Source organism: Enhydra lutris, unplaced genomic scaffold (genome assembly GCF_002288905.1).
Source record: "Enhydra lutris kenyoni isolate GAN:26980312 unplaced genomic scaffold, ASM228890v2 scaffoldscaffold6, whole genome shotgun sequence".
Lineage (NCBI taxonomy): Eukaryota > Metazoa > Chordata > Mammalia > Carnivora > Mustelidae > Enhydra > Enhydra lutris.
This window is the reverse complement of record NW_019154090.1, coordinates 30,780,423-30,798,220: the sequence shown is the minus strand read 5'-3', so window position 1 is coordinate 30,798,220 and position 17,798 is coordinate 30,780,423. Positions and strand designations below refer to the sequence as shown.

General features: G+C 48.3%; 1 protein-coding gene across 1 annotated transcript in view; it reads left to right on the top strand.

Annotated features, from left to right (window-relative positions):
- LOC111141397 (solute carrier family 23 member 2) overlaps positions 1-17,798 on the top strand; it is a 134,207-nt gene that overhangs the window by 85,735 nt on the left and 30,674 nt on the right. Inside the window, exons 7-8 of the mRNA XM_022493913.1 lie at positions 16,226-16,314; positions 17,346-17,416. Coding sequence (XP_022349621.1) covers positions 16,226-16,314; positions 17,346-17,416 — 160 coding nt within the window. The remainder of the gene's footprint in view (positions 1-16,225; positions 16,315-17,345; positions 17,417-17,798) is intronic.

Sequence of the window (17,798 nt, the reverse complement as noted above, 5' to 3'; positions counted from 1 at the left end):
AGTACACTCGGAAGTTCTGTCCCCTGCCCTGTTAGAGACAGCCTGAGGAGGGCTTTGCCTTCTTTGCGAGGGGAACAAGAACAAGAAGCTACAGAAGGCAGCTTGAGACTCGTGAACTATATTCTGAGGAGTCTGAACCCTCAGGGACCTCCCGAGGGTTGCCCTTACCTGGGGACGGGAGAAATACGGGAAGGGCTATGAGCAGAGTTAAGGTGTTCTGATTGGCCTTGCAGGCTGCGTCCTGGGAAGGGATAGGGCAGCTTCCTGGCAGGTCTGCGGATGGATGGAAGGCTGTGGGGGTGCCCAGCTCTTGGAGTTGTCCAACCCCAGCCCCTGCAGGCCTGCCTGTAGGCACCACTCTGAGCACCTCCCTTACCCCAGGGGGATGGTCTCCTTAGAGGACCTGTGAGGGGAGGGGCAGGGTGTCACTGACCTGTGAGAGGGAGGGGATGTGTTCTGGGCATTCCAAGAAGGACTTGAGTTATTTTCTTAGAGCCAGGTAGATAAATTTGGTTGGGAGCATCTTTCAGTCCTTTGAGAAAGCATTCGAGGTTCTGTATTTCAAATCCAGAGTGTATTAAAAAGCTTTAGTTGACTGACTGGGGAGCCTTACCTGCTACACAGGCCATTGGTTCTCTGGCAGGGTGGGTGGGGATTTTTCTTTTTCTAAATAGCTGACTCCTTGGGGAACTCGGTGCACAAACCATCTGTAAAATTGGGCAGTGCTTAACAATTGAGATTGCTGGTTGATCTGAAGAGTGAAGATTGCTGGTTGATCAGAAGAGTGGAAGCGTATGTCTTTAGTGTGGTAAAATATGCAGTGTGCAGCTCTGCCCTGGTCTTATGCCAAGGAGGCTAGTCCTGGCTGACAGTTGAGCCTGGCAGCGGCAGGCACAGTTGCCTGCTGGTGAGACAGACGTGGGGCCTTTGGGCAAGGGCAAAGTGATGGGAGGGCACCCATTCAGGACCCCCTTACCCCTTACCCATTCTTGGGGCACAAGAGACCTAAACAGAACAGTTTGGGTCTATGAACCCACCCCCCAGCAGCTGAGCCGAGAAGGAACAGGAGAGGGCTTTGAAACACCTGCTGGGATCGCTTGGGGACCCAGCATGTAGAGCTGCAGTAGGTGTGCGCATGCAAACATTTGTGCGTGCACTAAGTGCCTGTCTACACCCCATGCCCAAGAGGCTTGGTGAGTGCGGCTTTCTTTGCTCGGTTTCACGGTGGGAGGGGTGTGTCGGGGAAGCCCCACCCGTGTCCTTGGGAGGTGTGGGAAGCCGTGGGTCCCATCCTCACTGCGGTGTGGCTGCGTGCCTAGCTGTAGATTGGGAGGTGGGTGTCCGTCTGCCAACCGTGTTAGTGAATGTGTGCTGCTGGGGCAGGACAGCGTGTGTTGAGGGGCTTTCATGTGGTTTCATCTTGGGATGTGGATTTTCTGTGACTGTCGCAGTGTGGTGGTGTCCATACTCTTAAAGCAGGAAAAAAGAGGAGGAAAGTACTGACCTGTTCCGGCAGATAGACAGAGAGCAGTCTGTGTGGGAGGCCCCAGGTGCCTGGACCCAGCTGTGGGGGTTGTTGAGATGAGTGTGTGCTATGAGGCTTACGGGACAGCCACCTGCACCTTTGGGGATTTGAAGGGAGAGTCCTGGGAGAGGTGATAGCATGTGAGATGGGTCTTGAAGACTCAGTGGGCTCCTGGCCCAGGAGGGTTGAAGGAACATTTTCCATCCTGGGCAGGGCAGGGGCAAAGGCAGGAAGTCAGCCTGGTGAGGCCTCCCCCTTGACCAGAGGCCAGGCTGTGGGCCAGTCTCCGATGCTTGGGGGTTCTCAGCGGGACAAGAGAGATTGCTTGGGCTCCACTGGCGGGGCACTTACCTACTGGGGCTGCACCTTGAAAGACATTACTTGGATGTAGTGTGGAGAGGGTGATGGGCCAGATTCAGGGAACCAGGGATATCTAGGAGAAAGACAGTGGGATCCATGCAGGGATTCTGGAGGGGAAGTAGGAAGGAAAATGTTAGAGGTTTCAGGGTCCCTGTGTGAGGCTAGCCAGGGGCCAATGGGGAGAGACAGATGGAGACAGAGTGTGTGTACATGTGTGTTTTTCAGGATTGGATGATGAGTTCAGCTGTAGCCTGCGTTCCTGAAGTCCATTCCTGTTTTTGATCCTAAAGTGGAAATAAAAACACGGGTGTGCCTTGGTGTGTGTTGATTATTAAAGAATATGATTGGATGAATTTGAGCCAGCTGCCTTTGGGTCTGGGGAGAGTCGAGGGAGCAGCCCACCCCCCGATGTCACCCCCTCAGGTTTCTGGCCCTTCTTGCACTGGGTTAACTCTTGCTCTCCTTCTCTGTGCTAACAGCACTATTTTCCTGCCTGGGATCCTTGCTGCTAGTGCTGTGGATTCCAACTCTGCAAAGCCTCAAGCTGTTATCGATACATTCGTTTCAGTGTTTGTCCGCTATATATTTGAGGGCCTGCTGAGCACAGGTGAACTGAGATGGTGAGGGGTGTTTCCCCCTTCCTGCCTGGCTGGTCACCACCTCTGGGGTTTGTTTGCTGCACCTGTATGTTCAAGTGTTCTATCTCTTCTGCATCTCCCCACCATTCACCCCTCCCACTAGAGCTCTGACTTCTCTAATCCCTGCTCTTTCCCTCCTTCCTCTGGGCCCCAAGGGGCAGGGCTCCCCTCTCCAGTGGAACCACCTCCTATGCCCTTGGCCTGTAGGTTGAGTGAGAGAAGAGCAGAAATCCCAAAAGTGGCCTCATATCCCCCTGCCTCCCCTGCACAGCCAGCCCCTCCTCCCCAGTTTTCCAGTGGAGCAAGGCGGACCTAGGACCTCAGCGTGAGGAGCCGTCCATGATACTGAGACACCTGGCTCCTACTCAGGATGGGGTGGAGGAGGGGCCTCCTAGGGTCTGTTCCAGAGGCTTCCCAAGGCCATGCTGCCGGCGCTGGCCCAGATAGAGGTGGGATGCACGCGTCAGTTGTTGTGTGTGGTTCATTTGACAGTGCGGTGATGCTGCTTTAATGGATGAGTAACACTAAAAGTGAAATATTACTGTTCTAAGGAAAACTAACTTAGGATTGCAACTAATAAAGGTAATTGATGTACTTAAAAAAAAAACTCAGGTTGTTGGATATTTTATTTTATTTTAAAGATTTTATTTATTTATCTGACAGAGATCATAGTAGGCAGAGAGGCAGGCAGAGACAGAGAGAGGGAAGCAGACTCTCTGCTGAGCAGAGAGCTCAATTCGGGGCTTGATCCCAGGACCCTGAGATCATGACCTGAGCTGAAGGCAGAGGCTTAACCCACTGAGCCACCCAGGCGGCCCTGTTGGGTATTTTAATGATGAACTGTAATCCTGTTAGGACCGACAGTCAGAACTTACAGTACTTGGTGTAAAGCTTTAGCTGAAGGCAGGCGGCAAATAATGGTTTCTTTTCCCATCACACATGGAAGAGTGCAGCAAGCACAGGAAGTTAGAGGGACCCGCTCAGCCCTCTGATTTGGAGCAGATGACCTCCCCAGCTCTGTTTCCTTTTGTGAAAAGGAGAGGTGGCCCTTCTGAAGGTGGCCTGTAGGTGACATTTTGCCATTATTGTGCAAATAGATTATTACGAGCTTCCTAAAGTCCATCTGAGACATGGTAGAGAATGAGTCCTTGAAAGATCTTACAGTTCTGCTGGATGCTACTATAGGCCGTGAAGGATCATCTTAACAGACTCATGTATTTACTTCCGGATCACCACAGGATCAAAGAAATAGATAAAACCGTTGTGGTTGCGGGGATGGCAAGGGTGGGACACACACATAGTGTGTGTGTGTGTGGGGGGGCTGCTGGTTTCGGGAGCAGGCTTTATTCTCAGTGTCCCAGCTGTAAGGATTATAGGTGGTCTGTGTGTGCGTGTGTTTGTAGTTTAGTGCCCATTTCCTTAGGCTTAGAGCTGCAGAGGGAAAAGAGTTTCATGTTCAGCTTGCATGGCATCTAGGACCTATGGTCAGACCACGTAGTGTCTGAGTTCTGTACATGGTTTTGCCTACCCTCCCCCACCCCCACCCTGCCTTGTGCTGAGTGCCCAGTGCTCTGTCGCACTGCATGCCGTGGGCGCGGGCCCTTCACTTTGAGAAAGCTGGGTTTAGAGCCGAAGACGGAGGAAAGTGTCAGTGTCCCTGACCTGTGGGCTGTGACCAGGTTGTCCCTCCTCTCTTCACACGGGCACCCAGGTGGAGAGTGGCACGCTATTCCCGGAAACCTGTTTTATTCCATGAAAGTAGCCAGAATTGCTCAGGAACCGGTGGAGGTGAAGCCAGTGCGTGTCTTTGCGGAAGCCCCAAGCGCCAGCTGCAGGATGCTGCCCAGTGAAGGCTCCTTGGGGGCGGGTCACCCGGCGGGGCTGGCCGAGGCCACACCATGTGTGCTGCAGACCCTCCTCCCTTCCCTGCACACCTCCCTCTGCACCAAGTGCTTTCCTTTCCTCTGGGGACCATGATGGTTTGGAAATGGTGGTCGTTGTGGGTCTCAGCCCCTGATGCCCGGTGACTCCTATGGCTTTAGTGCTGCCCAGAGCCTCAGCCTGCTGGGGATAGCCATTCGGCCAGGGCTGCTGCTGCCGCCGCCCTCCTCCCCACCTTGCCTTTTCCTTCTTGCTCCTGCCCATTGACCTTTACCCCCTGCACTTTGCTTTCAACGTCTTCATTGCTGAGTTCCCTCAACTGAAGTTCTAACAGTTCTCATTTTGGTTAGTTGGTGATGTCAGTCCCGGGAACTCCTGAGCCTTGTTCCAAGAATTAATGCAAAGCTTTGAAATCCTGAGAGATGGGGGCAAGTTTGTTCCGATTCCCCTGCGCCTGCCCTCCCCGCACCCCCCCCAGGGCTAGCCAGCTGGCAGCAGTGCTGCCTCCCTGGCTTCGGGAGGCCTCAGCGACGGTATCACTTTGGCTGCTGCCACCTCTTAAAATAGAGGCCAAGTCTCTGTACAGCTCTGAGCTTTCCAGAGTTCTTGCTCCTCACCCCAGGTGTCAGTGCAGAACTGGGGGTGAAGGAGGATCCGGGAACCCTGCCCCCCGCCACCATACCATCCTTCCTGAAGTGTGGCAGGTGCTTTGTTTGGGGGTTACCTCAGTCTTTTGCTTGGGCAAAAGACTGGAGGCCTCCCTCTGAGCTCCCTCACAGAAGACTAGACTGCAGGTGGGCTGGCCCCTTCCCAGAGGAGCCCCTCCAGTCCACCACAGGCAGGCAGAGCCTTTCTTTGCTGAGAAATGGTAGGGATTGGGCCAAGAGCATCCTAGTAGCTGGTGCGGCAGCCTGTTCTCTAAGCAGATTGTCTGTCCTCAAGAGGGTGCTCCCCTGTCTCTCACCTTCCTGAGTTCTTGGGGCCTGTATGTGATGCCTAGAGCCTCAGCCTGCTCAGTGTGCTCACTGAGTACCGGGTGGCTGCAGGATGCCTCCAACTCTCAGGTCTGGGGCTCTAAACTCTTTTTTAAGATTTTATTTATATATTTGACAGCACGAGAGAGGAAATACAATACAATCAGAGGGAGAGGGAGAAGCAGGCTTTCCCGCTGAGTGGGAGCCTGGTGTGGGGTTCAATCCCAGGACCCTGGGATCACGACCTGAGCCAAAGGCACACGCTTAACGACTGAACGCCACCCAGGTGGCCCTGAGGGCTCTGAACTCTTTTTTTTTTTTTTTAAGATTTTTTTTTTTATTTATTTGACAGATCACAAGTAGGCAGAGAGGTAGGCAGAGAGAGACAGGAGGAGGAGGCAGGCTCCCTGCTGAGCAGAGAGCCTGATGCGGGACTCGATCCCAGGACCCTGAGATCATGACCTGAGCCGAAGGCAGAGGCTTTAACCACTGAGCCACCCAGGCGCCCCTGAACTCTTAACTATTCATAAAACTTACAAGGGTGGAGGGAAGCAGTGATTAGATTGGGGATGGGGGAGTTTGGGAAGTCTTCTGCATTCTGTTTCCGTATATGTACTTGGGGTATATGTGCAGTTTTTTGAACCCCTTGAAAGTAAAGTGGCTCCCGTGCCAGCTGACCCGTAAACACTTGTGGGACTGAGGGTCCCACTGGATGATTTACCACACCTGAGAGCACTGTTGTTCTGCTATACGATCTAACATGCAGGCTGTTTAATTTCCCAGGAGGTCCCTAAAATATCTTCCCTAGTGTCCCCTCCACCTTCCTGAATCTGGATGCAGTCTGGGTCATGTAGCACATTTGTTTCGTGTGTCTCTTTGGTCTCTGAATAATAGGCTGTCCTCGCATCTTTCCTCCATAGCTTTGCCTCCATAAAGCACCCAGGCCAGTTGTCTTGTTGAGTCCAGTGGTCTGAATTTGTCTGACTGTGTGCTTGGGGTGGTATTTGATTTTTTCGACAGTTGCCCTTCTCTGTTGTAACCTGGGGGATGGGGCCAGAAGCACGGTTGATTCAGGGTGAACATGTTTGCCAGAATGACCATGAGGGTGAGAGTCTTTCATATTCTGTCACATGAAGCAGGCATATAGTAGCAGGTCGCAAGGTTTTCCTCTAAATTAAAAAAAAAAATGTCCATTTAACTCAAATTTTGGGTAGGAGGTTACAGAATTGGGAGCCAGTGAGAACTTGGAGCTAATGACTTTTGAGGGAGCTTTGCCTCAGTCCCCTAACCAGCTGTATTGGAGAGCTTTGGCATCAGAGCAGGCATCACTCCTGTTCCACTGTTTTCCAGCCTTGTGACTTTGGACAAGCTACCTGTTCTCTGAAAGCCCTCTTACCTCCTCTGTAAAATGGTAATTAATAATGGTGAAATTGTTAGCATCAAATGAGATAATGCCTGGAACCTGTCCACACCTGCCTGTTTGCTCTCATTATTTTAGTGGGCCTTCTGGAAGGGAAGGAGGCAGGCGGGTGCAGGTGAGGTGGGGGGGGGGGTGCAAGGGGCAAGGGCTAGGCTGTCTGGCTGAGCATCATGTCCTTGGTCCATGTAGTAGGTGGTTGCGTGCACTCCTCGCTACACTGACAGCATCCCCTGGCCAGGGTGGGGCCCTGAATCTGTCTCAGGCCATCAGAAAATGGTTAGGGCACATCGTCCACTCCTCGTGCGGCCTGAGCACCCGCCACCTCTCCACTGAGCCTGCTCAAGTTTAGCTCCTTCAACACTGGCTTTTCCAGGATATTTCCCCTTCATTTGTCATGCTGTTTCTCTGTGAGCGTTTCTGGTGCTCCCGGGCTAGGAGACTGGCAGAATCCTCTTAGTACATGTGGGGTTATCGAATTCAGTTCTCCACGGAAGTGTTTTAGGCTAACAAACTCTTGACTGGAAATAGTTGATACTATAACACTTGACAAGGAGGTTATCAAAATCGTATCCAGCTAGCCCTCATGAATTCCTGTGCTCTGTCCGGACAAAGCCCCGGCTGTGAGCTGTGGCTTGGGAGGGAAGCGAGTTGGCTGCTTCCCACTGAGGATCTCCAGGACTCTGTGACTGGAAGTGCTGACTGGAGTGTTCATCTAATTTTAGCATTTGCCTGTAAAACAAGAACAGCACAAACTTGAAGAGAAAATGTTACACTTGGGGGTGAAAAAAAGAAAAGGTTACACTTGTCTTTAGTGAGGAGGTTTTTTTTTTTGTTTTGTTTTGTTTTGTTTTGTTTTAGTCAATCCAGAATGGATTAGAGATCCAAATGCAAGAATCATGAAACTATATAAGTATTAGAATAAAACAAGGGTTAAATCCTATATAACCTAGAAGTAGGGAAAGACTTTTAAACTAGGACTCAAACCTCAAAAACAAAAGGATAACAAATTTGATGACATTAAATATAAAAAATTTTAAACTTTACATTGTAAAAATATACCATAAAAATGACAAACTGGAAAAATATTTCTAATGTATCACAGATAAAGTCCAAATCTCTAATATAGAAAGGACTCTTAAAAGTCAAGGTATTTTGGGGCGCCTGGGTGGCTCAGTGGTTTAAAGCCTCTGCCTTCAGCTCAGGTCATGATCCCGGGGTCCTGGGATCGAGCCCCGCATTGGGCTCTCTGCTTAGCGGGGAGCCTGCTTCCCTTCCTCTCTCTCTGGCTGCTTCTCTGCCTACCTGTGATCTCTGTCTGTCAAATAAATAAATAAAATCTTTAAAAAAAAAAAAAGTCAGGGTATTTTAAGAATGAAAGAATATATTTTTATTTATTACTTCCATTTTAAAAAATATTTAAAAAATTTTTAATTCCAGTTTACTTAACATACAGTGTTGTTAGTTTCATGTATACAAGATAGTGATTCAACAATTCCATACATCACCCAGTGCTTATCACAAGTGTACTCTTTTTTAAAAATTAATGTATAATGTATTACTTGTCTGTGAATCATCAGTCTTACACAATTCGTAGCACTCACCATAGCACATACTCTCCCCAGTGTCCATCACCCAGCCACCCTATCCCTCCTACCCCACTGCCCTCCAGCAACCCTCAGTTTGTTTCCTGAGATTAAGAGTCTCTTATGGTTTGTCTCCCTCCTGATCCCATCTTGTTTCAATTTTTTCCCTCCCTACCCCCACGGCCCCCCCACCACATCTCAAAATCCTCCTATCAGAGAGATCATATAATTGTCTTTCTCTGATTGACTTATTTCTCTTAGCATAATACCCTCTAGTTCCATCCATGGCGTTGCAAATTTTGGGGGGTTTTGATGGCTGCATAGTATTCCATTGTGTGTGGGGTGCGCGTGTATGTGTTTGTGTATGTATGTACGTATGTATATATACACCACATCTTCTTTATCCATTCATCTGTTGATGGACATCTAGGCTCTTTCCATCGTTTGGCTATTGTGGACGTTGCTGCTATAAACATTCAGGTACACATGCCCCTTTGGATCACTATATTTGTATCTTTAGGGTAAATACCCAGTAGCGTGATTGCTGGGTCGTAGGGTAGTTCTGTTTTCAACTTTTTGAGGAACCTCCATTCTGTTTTTCAGAATGGTTTCACCAGCTACAAGTGAACATATTTTAAAAAGGTCCCAAAAATTATGTAGGCAGAAAAAGCCGAAGACATGAATAGATCATAGAAAAGTTCTTCTCCGTATGTAAGAATGTCAATTTATAATAATTAAACTAAAGCTACTCTGAGATACCACTTCTCACCTTTGGTAGATTCACAAAAAAAAATTTCAATGAGCCACTCTGATGGCAAGACTATAGGAGAACATCTTATACATTGGTGTCAGGAGTGAAAATAGTTCAACCCTTATAAAGAAGAATTTTACAATATCTAGAGTATATATGCATTTACCATTTGATCTAGCAATCCCACTTACAGAAATTTACACTGAAGATACACTCCCATAAATGCAAAACAATGCCCCCAAAGTTATTTGTTGCTATATCATTTGTAATGGCAAAATATTTAACACTCAAATGCATATCTGCAGGGGACTGGCTGCTATTTGTACATCACACAGTATAGTCCATGCAGCCCTGAGAAAAAATGGGGACGATCTCTGTGCAGTGGTATAGAGTAAGTTCCAGGATATGCAGGAAAAAACAAGTGGCAAAAAAGTGTGAGTGCAGGCATGATGGAACAAGGATAATTAGGAATGAAGGAAAATGATTAACTGTAGGAAGTAGCTGAGAATGGGACGGAGGGGATGGGATAGGAGTGAGACTTTTCTGGTATATATCTCTCTGTGGTTTGATTTTTAAACTGTACAAATGTTCAACATGCTCAAAACGTAAATCTAAAAGGATGAAGAAAAGCAAATCCTAAAATTACAAAAACCTGTGAGCCTAACTACATGTCAAATTGCTAACCACAGAAAAGAATTCATTCACAGACTTCAGAACACAGTACTTTCCATGCCCTGAATGGGATGGAAAACAGAAATCTTAATAGTCTTTTTTTTTTTTTTTTTTTTTAAAGAGTTTATTTGACAGAGCACAGGCAGATGGAATGGCAGGCAGAGGGCAAGGGAGACGCAGGCTCCCCAGGGAGCCTGACCTGGGGTTTGATCCCAGGACCATGAGATCTTGACCTGAGCTGAAAAGCAGACACGTTAGCCAAATGAGTCACCCAGGCGCCCCAAAAATATTAATAGCCTTAATAATCTTAGTAGTCTTTTTTTTTTTTTTAAGGATTTTATTTATTTATTCATGAGAGACAAAGAGAGAGGCAGAGGGAGAAGCAGGCTGCCTGCTGAGCAGGGAGCCTGATGCAGGACTCTTGATCCCAGGACTCTGGGATCATGACCTGAGCCGAAGGCAGACGCCCAACCATCTGAGCCACCCAGGTCCCTTTAGTAGTCTTGTTAGTAATGATTTTGGTGTAATTCTATGCTGTATTTTGTTACAGGATAAACCAAATGAATAACATATTGATGGTGATGGAAATCAGGATGCTCAGTGTAGGGAAAGGAGAGACATAAATATGGAAAGAAAGAAGATAATCCAGGGGTACTGGGCTGAGCTACAGGTGTCATTGTGACCCCACAATTCAAAAATGAATCCTAGCTCTATTCACTAAATGCCACCGCAATAACTGTAGCCCACCTGGTGTTTCATCTCGGTTTCTAAATCCCATTCTCCATTAAATGGACTGGGCTTCCTGGAGTACTAGACTCCAGGGCCAGGACTGAGAAAAAGTGCATGTTGACCCTGGAGCATTTTGTGTCAGAAAGCAAAAACCTGCTCAAAAAATAAGGTGGGAGGGAGACGTTGGGGGAGAGTCGTCATAAAGAGGGCCTGCTTGAACAGGCTGCTTTGGGCAAGTTTTGGATAGTTTGATAAGAAGAAGAGTCACAGAAGTGAATTTTAAAACTGAATGAAAAAGGAATTCGTGCATTTACGGTGATGTTCAAAAAAGAACGAGAACAAGATAAAGTTGAGCAAAAAGGCAAGCTCTTCTTTACAAAAGGCCACTAATTAAATGAGGATAGAATGATCAAATGGAAAACTTGTCGTTTTTTTTTGTTTGTTTGTTTTTAAGATTTTATTTATTTATTTGACAGACAGAGATCACAGGTAGGCAGAGAGGCAAGCAGAGAGAGGAAGGGAAGCAGGCTCTCTGCAGAGCAGAGAGCCTGATGCGGGGCTCGATCCCAGGACCCTGGGATCATGACCTGAGCTGAAGGCAGAGGCTTTAACCCACTGAGCCACCCAGGCGCCCCAAACTTGTCGTTTTTAACCTATGTAAGAATGTTAATAAGCTAGTGGGAATATAATATTCACACAGTCTAAGAATCACCCTACAGATATTTTATTAATTACAAAAGGAAAAAGGTCCTTTTTAAATGGAGAGTCTAGCAGTCACTGCCCTAACCAGGCTTTCCCACCTCCTGGGACAATCTGATATACCGGGCAGGCCTGCTCATGGGATGCTCTAAGAAGTGCACAACACCTGAGCAGTCTCCTTGCTGGAAGTGTTTAGCCTGGTTCTAAACATTTTACAAGACAACCAAATGCAGTATAGGAACTCTGATTGGATTTGGGGGAGTAGGGGCAGGTATAAGCACTTTTATAAATAAATTTAAATATGGCCTGAAGAGTAGATAACATTGTTAAATTAATGTCATCCTTGGGTATGACATGGGAAAGCGATGATGTAGGGGGGGGTGTTTATTCTTAGAAGATTCAAGCTCCTTTCCAGATAGTTCAGCTGATAGAACATACATATGGGAAATAATAGGAAAATGGTAGCAGGTAAGAGTTTTCCTTTGACAAACTGTGTTTTGCTTTTCCTTAAGGGACTGAGGATATACATTCCTGATGACAGATTCAGTTGTGAAACTATAGTTCCTTGAGGTGGAGCCTGTTTTGTATTTTTTAGAGATTATTTTAAAATTGTGCTGCAATGTAGACTCAAGTATATATTTATTTGACAACGAGATGTTTTGCATGAGCTGAATTGCTTTCTTGGTAGATCGGGAATCCAGGCACAGAGTGTACTTTCTGTGTTGAGTGACTGTTTTTGTTTTACTCGTTTTCATTAAATGATTCAGTTCCAGGGAGATAACATTTCTTACCTTCCAGGTGCTGCTTGTAGGGCTGACCTACCCTTTTAAACTTTTTAAAAACGTTTCTCCTGATGATACCAGGGAGGATTGCTAGCCCCTAGGGCCTGGGGAAGTTGTCAGGTTTTTGTCTGGAATATTCATGCACATTTGACTCTCTGTCCTCTCTACCCAGTGCTTGTAATCTTTACCAAAAAAAAAGTCCTTTCCTTGATTTGTTAAAATCAACATGGCAGAAAGACTTTTTTTTTTTTAAGATTTTATTTATTTATTTGTCAGAGAAAGCACAAGCAGGGAGAGCAACAGAGGGAAAGGGAGAAGCCGGCTCCCCACCGAGCAAGGAGCCTGATGCAGGGCTCAATCCCAGGACCCTGAGATCATGACTTGAGCTCAAGGCAGGCGCTTAACTGACTGGGCCACCCAGGTGTCCCCAAAAGACTTCTTATTTCTAGTCTAATAAAATTCTTCTTGAAGAATAGCATTTGTAAATAGTGCTTTTAATTCATTCATTAATTGCAAAGTGAAGGTTGGTCCTGGGGATGCAATGATGATGGGTGAAAAGGGCCCAGCTTCTACTGTCAGGCGGTTCTGGCCCCGTGGGGAGAGGGGCAGGTCCACGTGCAGGGAGCTCGGCAGCACAGAGTGCTTAGGTGCTACTGAGGGAGCCCATGGAGGCCGAGGTGCACGCACAGACCTGCCTTGGGCTGGCGGGTCCTGGAGTTGACGCCGCAGCATGAGCGGGTCAGCGACGCACAGACCACAAACGGAGTCAGGCCATGTCCTGTTAGAATGCCTTCTGAGAATGTTTTGGGGTTAAGGTCACCTTTCCCAGTTCCCCCACAGTGGTCCTTTCCGAGCAAGATTGCTCTTGCCTTCTGGCACAGTGTGGGGCTTTTGCCCCGGGTCTGCCCTGACCTTCAGTACATTGGCCCCCAGCCACTGTCAGGTGCCTGCGGTTCTCAGTTTCAGAGGATTCCTGAGGCTGCTGTGGCTCGAGTTTGTGCCTGTTCTTCTCCCTGCCTGGACTCTTTGTAGCCCCTCCCACGTGTGGCGAAGTGCTTCTGGCCCTTTAGTTTGGGTCGGTGACTGCTCCTGCAGCCATCCCCAGCTTCGTGTGTGGCCGTGACTAGCTGTGTCCTTCGCACAGCAGAAACTCCTCGGCAGCCCGGGGGTCGTTTTTTCTGTCACTGTAAAGCAGTAAATCCCTTTACCGGCACAGGGGTGGTCTGCCTTTGTGGTGCCTGGTGCCTCAGCTTTACCCAGAAATGATGGTTCCGTATGCAGATTGGAGGCCTCATCCGAGACTCTGATGCACCAGGCCAGGGTGAGGTGCAGAAATTGCTGTTTTTAACCAGCACCCCAGGGATCATGAAGCAGCTTCCTGGCAGCTTGCAGGGTGACTGGGAGAAGTCCTGGACAGAAAAGCCAGAGTTATAGGGGAACGCATTTTGAACCCAAGGAAGGAGATCCTGGAATGTTTCCTGGAGGACGTGGTATTTTCTCTGTGCCTTTGAGTGAGGAATAAAAATTGATTGTTGGAAGTGAGTTGATGACTGAGAAGGGCAAAGGCTCAGAAGTGAGAAGCTAGAGTGCAGGTCTGTGAAGGGGCTGCTGAGAAAGAGCCTGGGGCCCAAGGCTCTGGTCTCCTGGGTTCGGAGGAGGAAATGGGATGCCTCCAGCAGAGTTTTAAAGGAAGTAAGGCTTAGGTTAGGCTTTTCTCCATCCTAAGGCTGGAGTCCGACATGGGAATGCGTCAGCACGGTAAAGGTGCCTGTCTGCTCAGATTTGTTTCCTCCTAACGTTTAGGGACACTATTAACCTTAAAAGCTCATCTGCAAAAACCTACCACCTCTTCCCATGTTTCAGATAATACTTTCCCACTGGGGCGGCACACTTTTTCTGTAAAGGGACAAGCAGTAAACATTTTGGGCTCTGTGGTCTCTCTTGGGACTATTAGACTCCACCATTGTAACCCCAAAGCAGCTGCAGACAGCTGTGGCTGTGTCCTGGGGAAACCTTCCTCACAAAGACAAGTCATTTGCTAGATTGGGTTCATGGACCGGTTTGCCAGTCCCCGGTGTAAAGACAGGCACAGTTTGATTCGTTTCCCTTCTGCCGTCAGGACAAAGTAAAAGAGTGGGCTGTCCTGCCCACATGGGGGAGCCCAGGGATCCAAGGCGGTGACTGGCGTGTGACCAAGTGTAGAAGATGAGCCTTGTGCAGGCATACGGTCAGCTGTCTGCTGGGAAAGAGCTTCAGAAAGCCCCGTCAGCCGCTGAGAGTATCTAGTGTGTACAGCAGCCGCCCCTGTCCTCCTACCAGCGCTGCGCGGGGCGGGCAGTGTGCTCGGGGCTGAACCGTGAACGCGTGAGCCAGCCCTTTCCAGAGTCCTGCGAGCCTGGGGTAGCACAGGTGGGGATTTTCTGTTACCACACACTTTCAAAGGAATGCAGGGTCCCAATTGCTTGAAATGAGGGAGATTCTTGGCAGCTGTGTTCTCAGGACCTTTGGTCATGGTTAAGCCATAAAATATTTGCCCTGAAAGGTGCCCAGGTGATGGTCTGGTCAGACGAGGTCAGGAGTAGTTCATGTCCCTGGGAGTGGAACCCAGAGCCGGTCTTTACTTTCCTACCAGTGAGTCAACCAGTGTGGTGTTGATGGCACCATTTCTAGGACGAGGTCTCTAAATGCAGTCCACGTTATGTGGCCCTGGGATGTGATGCTGGAAATCCAAAACGATAGTAAAGCAGATGTTATTTGGGCCATTTGAGACGGCATCCATTCCAGATTAGATGTTGACCTCCCTTTGCCCCTTCAGGGCATTTCTGAAAATTTATCAAACCAAACAGTGTTTTCCTTTAATATATATTCCCACTTCAGGTGACCTTCACTCCCACTTTCGATGGTACTGTGCTCTGGGCCCTTCCGACAGGTAATCATAAATGGACGGTTGGTAGAGGGCGTGCCCACATGAATGACGGCCAGCAATGCCTCTGGTCTGTCCCACGCAGCCCGCCTCTGCACCCTAGCGCCAGCCAGCATCCTGCCTACTCGCAGGGATTTCATGGCGTGACTGAAACAGTCAGGAGAACAAGAGAATCTTGAGCCCGTGGCTGGCGCAGAGAGGGGTGTGCCAGCTCTGGGCTTGTAACAAGGCTCCTTCAGCCGGAGCCACCTCCTCTTAGCCGACTTCCTGTTCCAGTTGGGGTCAGATGTGCTGTCAGCACAGAGGGGCATGTGTCAGGTGCTGGTCCGCTGGCCAGGACGCTGACACAAGGCTGCTGGGGAGTATTTCAGAAGGATCTGAACATCTGGGAGTTGCCAACCCTGCCGACAGGAGTCATTTTTAGATTTCACCCTGAAAATGTTAAAAATAGCAGTCAAGTTCTCATGTTAGCCTGTAAAGCTACCTTCATTCAATTATAGCTGAAATGTTGTACACATTCAAAAATCTTTTGGTGAATTTGAGTAGCTCAGGTGTTCAGAAAGGCAGCGTGGAGTATCTAAAATGTAATTGAATGGTGGCATTTGAGGATTGAAGGCGGGAGATTTTACAGAGAGTCTGCATGCTTTCGGGGTTCTTTAAAAAATAGGGTTTAGAACTCTTGAGTATTTTTTATGATTAAGCAGGATATTATGTCTACCTTGATTTGTAACTTACAGCTTTTCTTTCCTCAGTAGTTCTAGATCACTAATGTGATTATGATGCTTATCCTATAGGATTTAGGGCAGTTTTTGATTTACAAAACGGAATGACGGGTGGGGTGGGGGATAGATTTTTCTCCTGTGATAACCAATAAGGATGTGAAGGGGAGGAGGAGGAGGGTGGTAAATTGGAAGACACACCGGTGTTTAAGAAGGAGCTCACAAGCTCAGCAGGAGAGCAAGACGCCCAAATGCCCGACATCCCCCACCCCCGAGGGGAAAGGTGGTGATGGCAGGGCCTGGTATTGGGGTGTGGGCGCTGACCACAGGGCTCCCCCAGGGCCCATGCGGGGCTGTGTGTGGGGAGAGCAGCAGGAGGGGAGGACGGAGAAGCCGGCGGCCCTGGCCGTGCAGAGGAGATCGGTGTAGCCTGGGGCTCTTTCTCCCGCGCGTGCCTGCATTTACTCATGTGCTGTGTGTCTATGGAAAAGACTGTTAAGCTGTCAAATCGTGAACTACCTCGGTAGTTCCTGATGCCGTGATCATGGTTTTGGTCTCGTTTCTTTTAGGTTACCCCTGTTTCAGGCCAGTGCTTTTGCATTTCTGGCCCCTGCTCGAGCCATCCTGTCTTTAGATAAATGGAAATGTAACACCACAGGTAACTGCAGTTATTTCCACGTACGTCATTGGGGTCCCTTAGTGCAGATGATAGAAGGGAGGCCTGGACGTGCTGCCCTCGGCGGCCTTAAATCCTTTCTGGAATCGGGCACAGAACACACAAACCAACAAACCGCTTAGAACACTCCAGTCTGTGGATCGTGTTTCTGTCTCTCTCTCTCCCCCACTCGTTCATCCCTAACCCCAGAGCAAGTAAGGACCAGAAGGAGCCTCATTTCTCTATGCTAATGAATTTGATAAATATGGGAATGGACTAGAACAACATTTGTGCTATTTTTCTGCCTCTTTTCTTTCAGTGGATTTTATGAACCACCAGTAATCACTCTCTTTGCTGCATCAGCATCCCTTCTCTGAACGATCTTTGCTTTTGAAGGACCTGGCTGCTTTGGTTTTCTGCAAATGACTTTCACTCCCCACCCCACCCCACCCCGTTAGTGATTACAGAGATCCTTAAATGGCCTGATAAGGTCAGGAAAAAATCAGATAGGGGGTTTGAGAAAAATCAGATAGTCCTGTTGTACTCTCAAAATACTGTTACACTTTTTGGTTCTAGGAGCAAAGTTTTCCAACCTTTGTTTCCTTCCTTGCTCCTAGGAGTTAGTTTGGTGACCACGGATTTGATTTAGGAACTGGAAAAAGCCCTCTGTTTTCTCCAAACTTTAGAAAACCTCAGTCAGCAGCCTTGCTATCAGGCATTTCAGTTAGCTCCGCTGCTTGCAAAGGTTGGTCTTTGTGTGAGGAGGCCACTAGCAGTATGCATCCCCAGTTCAGTCAGCTTTTGAGCGCCGGGGAGCGCTCAGTCGATGACTGCATGTGGTTACGTTAGCGTTGGGAGTCCACCTTTCAGTATGGTAAGCCATACTGTCGTAACTGGAATTTCAGGGATGGGTATTTTATACAAATACATGTAAAACAGGGAAGAAATTTCTCCTTACAAAGAGTGAAATGAATATATCCTGTGAAACATCAGTGTCACTCCAAAAAAATATTGTCTTTGTTTTTGTTTTCAAGATGTTTCAGTGTCCAATGGAACCACAGAGCTGCTGCACACAGAGCACATTTGGTACCCCCGGATACGCGAGGTAAAACACGAGCACTGTCTGCATGCGACTTCTTTGTGTTTCTCCCCTGCTTCCCAAGAAATTGTGCTTCCTTGCGCTAAGCCCTCCTTTTCTTTTCCAACTTGGGACATGTTTATTTCTTCCATGAAACTAAAGTGCCATCACCATAAAATGAAGCGTGCAGAAATGCTTTATGCCACCATCCAGTGTTGTTTCTTGCCCTTCATTTCCCTCCCTGCCCCTCACTGTGTGTCCACAGACCAGATGTGTAACCTCCAGTGTAACCGGCCCAGCGGGACACAGCTCCCTGGCAGGGAGTGACAGAGGCTGGCCTACGGGCAGTAGAACTCTTCATCCCAGCTTGTGTTTGCCCGTGTGTGGGGAAGGAATTAAAAGATACTGG